Here is a 10,232-nt window from a genome sequence, read left to right on the forward strand (position 1 = left end):
GGATGGTGGCGGCTTTAGAAACCAAGGTGCCTGCAGCAGAAGCAGCATGGCGGCCTTTTTTCCCTGGAAAAGACGCTTCAGAGATTTGGTGGAACTTGCAGGGCAGTCTTTTTCCGCATGCGGTGTGGAACAATGAGTTCAAGATCAGACACAGGAAAATTTACACTCGCATAGTGAGTCTTTTCTTTTTTTTTCTCTGACATGACCGTCCGGGCTTCTTCCAAACTCTTGAGCGAGCTTCAGAGCAGTCAGCACCGAGGTGCAATGCACAAGCCTGCACCCTCTAGAAACGCTGCAGTCTGGGTGACGAGGCCGCGCAGGTGTGTGTGTGCGTGTCCAAGGCCTCTTTGACGCACCTGCTGGGGTGAAAGGTCACCGTTTTGGCTGCAGGTGGGTGTGTCCGCTCAGCAGGTGCACCAATCAGCGCCACAGAGTGAGTGGGTGAAGGGGGTGCTGGGAGCAGGCCGGAGTGTGGCGCACGCAGCGCTTAAAGGGCTCTGCTCCACACAACCCTTCGCTTACGGCCATACCACCCTGAACACGCATGTGCAGGAGGCTTTGCCGTTTTGAATTCGGTGACGGTTGGGTGAGTTTTTCGGCGTCTGTTTGGTCCTTTTTCTTTTCCTCTTCTCTTTTTATTTTTCTTTTCTTTCCTTGACTGTCTACATCCAGCCTTATTTCTTTGTGTGTGTGTGTGTGTGTGTGTGTGTGTGTTTTTCCCCTGCTCCCCACAGTCGTACGACTGTTGGGGAGTAATTCTTCCGTCTCATTTTCTTCTCTCCTCCTCACTGCGGCAGTTTCTTTTTCACGGTGGTTTTTGGTTTACCCCCCCGTCCTGTAAGCATGGTTTCAGCGGGGGGGAGTGTCTTGGGTGGTTGGCAGAGGGCCAACTCCGCGAGGAATGGGGGGAATGTCGTGGTGGGTCCGTCAGCAGCAGGTGCGGCGGCGAGACCTGCTGCCGTCACGGTAGGTGGTGGGAATAAATCACTGGGTGTGGATGGAGGGGAGCCTCCTAAGGTTAAATATGAGAGGGATTTAACAATTCATGTGGAGCTTCTTCGATACAGCAGGCTGCTCTGTGGGGGCGTGGTAGCGTGTCGGTCTGTGGGAAGTAAGCGGTATGAGTTGACCATGTCTAACGCTGTTGGGAGGGATAAACTGTTGGATGGGTTTAAAATCGGGAACACAACGATGCAGGGGAAAAGTATTTCTAATGATGAGCTGGTGGTCTCCTTTCTGGGGATGCCGGCTTACATAACCGATGAGGAAATTCTTGAGAAGCTAGACGGGTGGAAGGTGTCGGCTGTGTCGCCGATCAAACGCAGAATGTGGCCAGGAACCAACGTAGCGGATGGGACTAGATTTGTCAAGGTTAAGTTTAATGACGGTGTGCAATCTTTGCCGTATTCCGCAAAATTTAATACCGCGACGGGACCAGAGTTTTTCAGAGTAATACATGATAAGCAGGTGAAAGTCTGCAGGATCTGCATCAGACGCCAGGGAGTGCACTGTCACTCTCTCTAAGTGTTCTGTTTGTTTGAATAAAACGGACGATTGTGTGTGTTTGAGTGACAGTGAGAATGACGTGGCCTCCGCTGCGAGTGAGGAAGCCTGGACAGCATGTCGGAGGAGGAGGACCTGTCTGGCTCCGTGCCTGACGGGAAGGTGCCTGCTGCGCAGGTGTCTGCGGCGCAGGTGCCTGCTGCGCTCCACGGCGACAGAAGGACGGACGACACGTCAGCTGAGGGGGGAGGCGTCCTCGGTCAACAGGCGGCTCAGAGCGGCTCAGACCTGTTCCGAGCGGCGGGGGATCCAGCTGAGATCCTACTGTCGACAGCCGCTGTTCCCGTGAGGGAGGGTGATCAACACCCCCTGCTGCCGCTGCTCCCATCCGGACGGGGGGGGCCCACGGAGTTGGCTCTGCCTCATTAACATCTGTTCCCGTGAAGGGGGGAGCCCAGCACCAGAACGCTAGCTCTGCCCCTGTCCGGGCGGGAGAGGCTGCAGACCTCGTCCCGAAGGAGGTGTCTTAGGAGCACGGTTCTGCTACCTCTGCTCCGAGGGAGTAAGATCTGCGGGGGAGAGAGGGGAGCGGCGGGGACGTGACTCTAACATGACGTTCTATCCCTTTACCCCATCAAGTGACAGTGAGACCTGCAAATAAAGCTGGAGTGGAAACGACCGACGTGGAAGGTTCGGATATGGAGATTGAAGTGCTTGCTCGTCACCTGAGGAGGTCGCGGTCTCTGAGGAGCAGTGAGAAGTCGAAGAAACCGAAGCAGGTGTAATGTAAGTTATATTATCTATGATCCAACTCCTCAGTCTCAATATCAGAGGTGTTTGCAGGATGGATAGGGTGACGGAAATTTTAAATGAGACATGCGACATTCTTTGTCTGCAGGAGGTACGCTGGGACGCCGAGACCCGTGCTGCAGCTGAGAGGCTGTGGGCGGGGTTCGCGGGAGCGCTCAGCGGGGGTTGCTATTTTCATAAAATCTGCAGTCTTTGACAGGGTGACCCTTCGGGAGGCGGATCCTGCAGGCCGGAAGCTGATTGTTGATTTAGAATGGGAAAAAAAGATGATGAGGTTATTTAATCTTTATGCTTCAAACGATTAAGTGGAAAGGAGAATTTTTTTCTGATCCCTCAGGCCCTCAGGACCTTAATAAGAACCTTTTCGCAGAAACTCAGGGATGTGCTGAGGAGTGAATTTGCAGTTGAATGGGACGTGGAGGTGGACTGGCAGTGGGCCTCGCTTTTCGGAGTGCGGCGGGTTAAAGAGAGGCCCAGGATGGAGAATTGTGGACCTGCTTCTGGCCATAGGCCGTTTCGCAATCTACCAAGCAAGAAACCTGAATCTCAAGGAGGGGAGGACGATGGACAAATGGGGTTGCCTGGAGAGGGTTTTGAAAGAGCATCTGATGACTCTCCATCAAACAGAACCTGAGGGGCCATGGCGAAATATACTGGCGACACGGTCTCTTTTTGAGGGTGTTGGTGACGGAGTTTTAGTTTGAATTTTTAAGTCAAAATTTAATCTATATCTTTTGCTTTTGCTGGTCTGATGTAGTTTTTGGTTTTTGTTAGAAATTTTTTCCATTGCTGTATTGCAAAACTGTTTACCTTTGTAAATATTTTAAATTTCCTTTATAAATAAAAACAAAAAAAAAACATGCCCGATCTCGAAAGCTAAGCAGGGTCGGGCCTGGTTAGTACTTGGATGGGAGACCAAGAAAGAAACTCCAGCAGTAATGTTGTCTGTCCGAGAGAAATCCACCGAATAGCCGTTAAATGTAAATTAAACAAGTTTTCAGGCAACAGAGCAGGTTAACAGTGTTAGTGATTTGTTGAATGAGAAGCAGAGTAAGGACATGCAGGAGCAGACGCCTGGGAATGTCCTTACCCTTCTGCCCAGTCAACCAATAATTAATTCCTGTTTAGGGAGCTCTGTCCTCAACTAAAACAATCGTTGACAAGAAATGTGCGACCCCCCCCCTCCTTTCCTGCCAGTCTGCGATCAGGGCGAGCCCCTCCTTTCTCTCGTGCACGGTCCAACTACCAATCAGCTTTCAGCTACTTCCTGTTGCCTGAAAAGTTGTTTTATCTAGATTCAGCGGCTAAACGGTGGATTTCTCTCGGACAGACAACATTCAAGCTGCTGCTGGAGTTTTTTCTCTTGGGCAAGTAATCGTTTTTGACGCTTTTCAGTCATACTTATGTGACATCACCAGGTGGGACACTATCAGTGAGAAGTGAAATGACTCTGAAATCTAGCAGTTTTTTTCTAAGACACATTTGAACATATGGCAAAAACACATTTTTTGTTACGGCGGGTGGTTGGGGGAGTACCTAGGCGCAGAGAGGATGAGGCATCAGTTCAAGGTGGATAGGGGCTTTAATATTAACAAAAGACTACAAACCAAAAACCACTACATAAGCAGGCTAGAAAACTCGAAACACTAAAAACACTCGAAACAGGGGAAGAGCCGAAATATAATCTATGGACCAGCACAGGAGGAAGGGAATGACAGGACTTAAATACAAGCAAGACAACGAGACACAGGTGGAAACAATCAGGACAGAGGAGAACCAAAGTTAAGACTCACAACCAAGGTCTAACACAGGAACCTTTCAATATAAAACAGGAAGTGACAGAAACAGAAATAAAACAGAAACCGTAACATTTTTAGCAGATTTCAATTGGGTTTTGTTTTGAAATTCCACATCAGATCTCTCTGAAACTTATTGTGTGACATCACTAGGTGGGACACTATCAGTGAGAAGTGTCATGACTCTCTGAAAACTAGCAGTTTTTTTTTAGACATGTGAATATTATAGCTACTCCTCAATTCATGATTGTAATTGTGTTTTATTTTGAATTAACTCAGACTTTTAAATATATGTATAGATATATATTTAAATGGGGGGGGCGTGCTTGTATATACATATAAATGTAATGGCAGTTCTTACACTATGTTTTTACTTTTAAAAAATAGTACTTTTTTCTGCTACCGTAATGCACGGAAGAAAGCGGCACACTGTTTTTAAGAGAGGGCTCACTTGACAGCCGTCCGACGGGAGAGGGCTGGCTTGACACCAGTGCAGCATCTGCAGGCGCACCTGAAGCAGCATCTGCATCCCGCGATCCCGCTGTACAGACCGGATGAAGCGCGGCTGACGTGCACGAGTTTAGCTCGACAGGTGGAAAAAGAATCCAGGACAGTAGATCCCGTCTGGTTAAACAGCATCACTGCAGAAGATGCTGCAAAAAAGTCTGGAGGAGAGTTGTCGCTTGCAGCTCTAGTCATCACGTTTGGGAAATATGCTGGCCAAACATTCAAGTGGCTGCTTGAAAATGACGTGGGATGGATCGCTTGGTTGTTGGCTGAGTTCATTGTAAAAGGAGAAAGAAATGAAGCCATGAAGTGGCATAAGGAGAGGCTGCTGCAGCTGGTGAAGCAGTTTCCTTCAATTACAGTTCACCTGGACAGGAGAGTACAGGTAACCATCCCATATTTGAAAAGATCAGCATATATAATTATGTTCAATGTGATGTGAGTGTATGAGGTCCATTTTTAACTTCATGAACAGTTTGGATGTTTCTTCCCCACAGAAACTCAAAGCAAAACAGGAGGAAACATCTGTTCCTCCTGTCAGCAGCCACCACCATCCTGGTTACATTGAAGATGCTGAGCTTCTGACATTAGCAGGTATTTGCTCATTTATAACTATCACATGACAAGGTAATATAAGTATACTTTTGATCTGCTAGTGTTTCCACGTACACTTTTTTTGCAGAGGACGTCCTGGTCTCATCTGATGTTGCAGTTTCCACCCGTGTAACGGGTTTGGATGCAGGAGGGAGGCTGTGCGTCTTTCAGAAGTTGCAGCTTTATTTCTCATTAAATGAAATGTGTGCAAATGAAAAAAGCTCACAGCGTGTGTTAGTCTGCATGAAATCACTTACATTAAAAATAAATAAATATATATATTACTGACAGGCAGACAGGCAGGAAGAGGAGGAGGAGGAGTCAGCAGTTCAACGCCCGACTGAGGCGGCTCTCATCCTTGAAGGCTGGCAGAAAACGTGGGAGGAGCCAACAGCCAACTACCAGGGTATTCCACCACAAGACATCAAGTGGCTAAAAGACAACGAGGAACATGGACTGTATAAGGCAGCCACAGCCTACAGGAACTAAAACGGGGAAACTGTTAGGCGGAAGCTGCTGAAAGACAGGATGGAATTCCTCCCCCCACCTATTCCAACAAACTAGGGCAACGCAGTGCCAAACATGCACTCATTTTTTACAGCACCTGTCTTTATTGGCGCAATGTTGGCATATTACACGAGAAGATTAGGTGCCCAAACCCCAGCTGCCCAGAACTCACCAGACACTTTTCTGATCAGAAAAGGTTTTTCCTCTTCTGCACGACAGGTTTGTGGTCTGAAGTCTTTTTACACTCTGCTGTCTGAACGACTGCTGTGCACTCACTGTGAAAAGGTGAGGAACGCCAGTGAGATGACCAGAGACCAGGACCCCCAGCAGCAGTACAGCTGGTTGGCATCCAGCCCTAGAATTCTCATGAATTTGGCTCCAGCTGTGCAGCACATGTTCCCAGCCATCCTGTGTGGAAAGCGCGCCATTGACAGAAGTGCGGTGAATCTGCTCAATGATCGCATCAACTCACTGAGCATGAGCAAAGTGCAGCGGCTCATCCAGCAGGGGCACGATGAGTGGTACATGGACCGCAGAGGCCTCTACCAAACGCTCCTGTATGACGCCCACACCCTCAGAGGCAGCTCCTCCCAGAGCGGGATCCTGTCCTTCCTGAAGTCACCGGGACAGTACACACCTCGCCTTCAGCAGAGACCTCTTCCATCTGCGCAAGTGCTGTGTCGAGCGCACATGATCAGCGAGATGGAGAAGATGTCCGTGTATCGTTCCTCCATACTGAGCGTGACAGGAGAAATCCTGTGCATCGACGGCACAAAGCAGGTTTTTACAATATATTTGATTTAAAAAAAGACACCCAGGGAATTTGGTAAGTGGACTGAACGGTATTGTTATCCGTGTGTTGCAGTTGCTGAAAAAGATCTATGGTGACGGCCAAGCAACAATGCAGTACCTCACTTGCGTGCTGAACGAATGGGGTCAATTTGTGACCACCGGTGTGGTGGCGTCAGAGTAGAGCTACAGAAGAATGGCCCGTGGACTGAATGCCAGGTTCAAGCGTGCACAAGAACCTGCTCCCAAATTTCTGTACGCCGACACTCACTGCTGTTGGTAAGTCACAATTTTAACCATTTTTGGAACCACAAAACGTGTGACACGGCCCAAGACCTGACAAGCACCATGGAGGAGCAACAAACTGGTGACGAATACTGGCTGTGGATTTCCTTAAGAAGGCAGCAGGGCAAATGAGGTGAGTGGCAACAGCTGGGAATCCTCCAGACCAGAGCGGGGCAGGGCTGACAGAGGCACCATGACAGCCTCACCAGATCAGGAGCTACGTTCGCCGGGTTACCAGGGGCGTTGAGGTAAGTCAACCATTCAATGTTTTCCTGAATGTTTCCTGTAGTCTCACTCACACATTTATGTCCCATTTCAAGGTAATCTTCAGATTTGTTGACTTCATAATCAGAAGTATGCATTTTTATGTCTGTGGTTTATGTTTCTACGTGTTTCAGAACAGTGCAGTTGCTGTGGAGTTCATCCTGGAGTAGTTTAAGGGACCAGCAGGGCTGGACATTGATGGCATCCCTCCTCTCCACAAACAGTTAAAATCTTCAAAATAAATAACTTTAAAGTAAAAAAATTAAAGCTGACTTTCATTTGAATTCTTGCAGGACCCACCTGGCATACAATTGTACATCAGCACCGAGGTTGTGACACTGAACGGCGTGGAGCTCCAAGGGTACAAGTGTCGACGAGGGACGAACGCTTTGGAAGGGCTGCATGCTCATCTTCCCCGTGCAGTTCCCTCCCACAGGTGTGGCATCATGCCATTTCAGGTGTGTAGTATTTATCTGCTCTATGTCTTCACAAGATGAAAACAAATGTTTTATTCAGCTAAAAGACTAAATGAGCCCAAAACCGCCGGCTTTGCTGCTCTGAAGCAGATAAACCGTTTCTCACAATCCTACACAGGCTGAGGCTACTTTCTCAAGTCTTTCTCGCCGTTTGCTCGTCTAACTTTCAACGCCGTCCTTACAGGTGTACCTCATATCGTTTGCGGTCCAGTGGAACAGCCGGATGGAGTCTCTCCGGGTTGCTGGTGGGAAAGAGCGGCAGTCTTCCTGCGTGGATCCCAGACGCATTCAGCTGCTCAACCAGCAGTCGGAGCTTCTGTTTGGGAGGGAGCACTTGTTCAAGCCAGACTTCACAGCACCGATGCCCCTCCCTCAGTCGTACACCAGCCCTGATGAGGAGGAGCTCCTGGGTGTCGAGTATGCGCTGTGCCAGTCCACTAACTTTGCCTCCAGGGAATACTACATCAGCCAAGGTACAATGCCAAATACTTTGCTGAACGAGCTCACAGAACTTTTGCTGAAAAACGTAGTTATTGTGAATGATTGTGATTAAAATATCTGTACATTTGAATAAACCTTTGCATTAAAAGGCACGTTTTTCTTCTTGCAGTTGAGAAGGAGCAACCCTCGAAGACGAGGAAGAAAAAGAACCAGATGGATCTTTGGACCCTGACGACGCTGAAAGCTGTGATGAGGGTATCAGCCTTGAGGGTCACGCCAGTGAGGACGCCATTGACTCCCTCCATCCCGAACACTCTGTGCTCACTTCAGACGAGCAGGTCACGGAGGAAGTGAGTCCAGCGCAGCAGGACGTTCTCATGGGCTCAAGCAAACTTCACCTTCCAGGATTCGAGGAGGTTGAAAGCTTAGCAATGGTGCTTTTGCTGTTAGTGGATGACAGTGATCGGCACATCATCCCAGCCGACATTCGTCAGCGGATAAAGGCCGCCGCGAGTCAACTACATGAACACGACAAGTCTGCAGTAAATTTTCAGAAGAAGTATGAATCCAAATGGGGCTACACGCTGTTTGGGAGGTGCCTTGGACCGGCAACGGCAGAAAACATTGCAGCACAAAAAACGAAATTTGCCCGGTTGACCCATGCGCAAGCAGCCCAGATTACAGAAGACTCACGCCTCCTGTACTTAATAAAAATGCTGAAGAACAGACCACCAGCAAGCCAGACACACACTACAACCAAAATAAGTCTGATAGTAAGAGCGCAGTACAAGCGGATTGTGGACCGTGTACGGGACGACCCTGTCCTGTCAGCGCACATCCCACTACCCAACATCAACTCCAAATCTGTTTCCGCATTCCTGACACGTGAGGAGAAGAAGGCAAACTACAGGGCAACCATGGTCCCACAAGTCACCTGCCACCAAAAAGTCCTCTCAGAAGAGCCGATGCCTGCCGCTCCACACCTTCCAGACTCCCTTCCTGTGCCAAACAGGCCAGAGGTGCAATATGCTGTCATCCCTCATGTAACTGGCAAGAGATGGGCAGAAAAAAGGAGATTGGACGTCACTGAGCCTACTGCAACATGTAGGAAAATCATGCCAAAAGGGAGTCCCACAGCATCCCAAAGCACGGCAAATACTCCCATCCTGCTGGTTGTTCCATCCCAACCTCAGGCCCCAACCTTATCATTCCCATCTGTTGCCTCTGGTAGCAGTGCAGGTTTCTCTTTCACCTTGCCCCCAGCCAGGGTGCCAGCTAAGCCAACAATGCCTTTCAAATCACACAAGCCTTGTGCAGCTTGTGGCATTTCGAGATGTGGGGGCTTACGCAAGCGCTACACTCCTTCAAAGGACAAGGTGGCAAACAGCAAACAGAAAATATTCACATACTGTCCCACAACAAAGAAGTCCACCACACCAGGATTTGATCAGACATATGCAGACTATGAGGATTTTATGAAGGCTGTTGATCTTTTTTTAGCAGCAGTAAAGGACCACAGTGCAGAAGATGATGTATGACTGTGTGAATGTATTTGTATAGTTGCAAAAACTGAACCAGACTGTTAAGATGTTTCTTATTTATCATCAAAGAAGGGTTTGTGCATTGTTTGAATTTATTTCATTTGTATTATGTGTGATGTTGAAGAAACACACAGACAACAATACCAGTTCAGTGTTTTATTATTGACTGCAGTTCCTCTGTGCACTAAAAGCAGAGTTTCTTGTTTTGAGTTGATAATAAAACTATCAAACGAGAACATTGGAGTGGTTATTTAACTAGGAAAGTAACTTTATTCATGAAACATATGCTCACTCTAAAATGAAACCTTGAAAAACGGTTAAAGCATATCATTCAACAGCTTTTAAAGCATACATTAAATAATAATGCATGACAATGAAAGGAAATAAAGAAGAAAACATCAGAATAGAAATAAGGTTCAAGGAGGAATGTTTCTGGAAAAACGGCGACAAAAAAAATCATGGGATCAATCATGGGGTCATCAGGGGTCACGGCCCATTCCCGGGCCCTGACCACAGCAAGTCCTCATCTTTGTGCCTGGTCCTGCCACTAGGGGATTTTTTTGTCGCCATTTTTCCAGAAACATTCCTCCTTGATCCTTATTCTATTGTGATGTTTTTTCTTTATTCCCTTTCATTGTCATGCATTATTTAATGTTTGCTTTAAAAGCAGTTGAATGAGTTTCCTAGTTAAATAACCACTTTAAGGTTCTTGTTTGACA

General features: G+C 47.8%; 1 protein-coding gene across 7 annotated transcripts; it reads left to right on the plus strand.

Moving 5' to 3' along the window:
- Positions 1 to 376: 376 nt before the first annotated feature.
- Positions 377 to 9,749, plus strand: LOC105357792 (uncharacterized). 7 transcript variants are annotated; one of them, XM_020700222.3, is made up of 10 exons: positions 419 to 2,289; positions 2,402 to 5,001; positions 5,114 to 5,210; positions 5,299 to 5,383; positions 5,502 to 6,497; positions 6,583 to 7,039; positions 7,190 to 7,278; positions 7,349 to 7,513; positions 7,716 to 8,004; positions 8,142 to 9,749. In XM_020700222.3, exon 10 carries the CDS (start codon positions 8,350 to 8,352, stop codon positions 9,508 to 9,510), a length of 1,161 nt encoding a protein of 386 aa, XP_020555881.1. In that variant the 5' UTR covers positions 419 to 2,289; positions 2,402 to 5,001; positions 5,114 to 5,210; positions 5,299 to 5,383; positions 5,502 to 6,497; positions 6,583 to 7,039; positions 7,190 to 7,278; positions 7,349 to 7,513; positions 7,716 to 8,004; positions 8,142 to 8,349; the 3' UTR covers positions 9,511 to 9,749. The 7 variants fall into 7 exon arrangements, 6 of the variants coding, with proteins under 6 accessions (XP_020555881.1, XP_078800254.1, XP_078800252.1 ...); XM_078944128.1 differs by having other exon boundaries at positions 2,402 to 2,587; positions 2,684 to 5,001; positions 6,583 to 7,278; XR_013654756.1 differs by having other exon boundaries at positions 377 to 2,289; positions 6,583 to 7,278.
- Positions 9,750 to 10,232: the final 483 nt, after the last annotated feature.

Source organism: Oryzias latipes, chromosome 3, assembly GCF_053564925.1.
Source record: "Oryzias latipes strain Hd-rR chromosome 3, Olatipes_Hd-rR_3.1".
Classification (NCBI taxonomy): Eukaryota; Metazoa; Chordata; class Actinopteri; order Beloniformes; family Adrianichthyidae; genus Oryzias; species Oryzias latipes.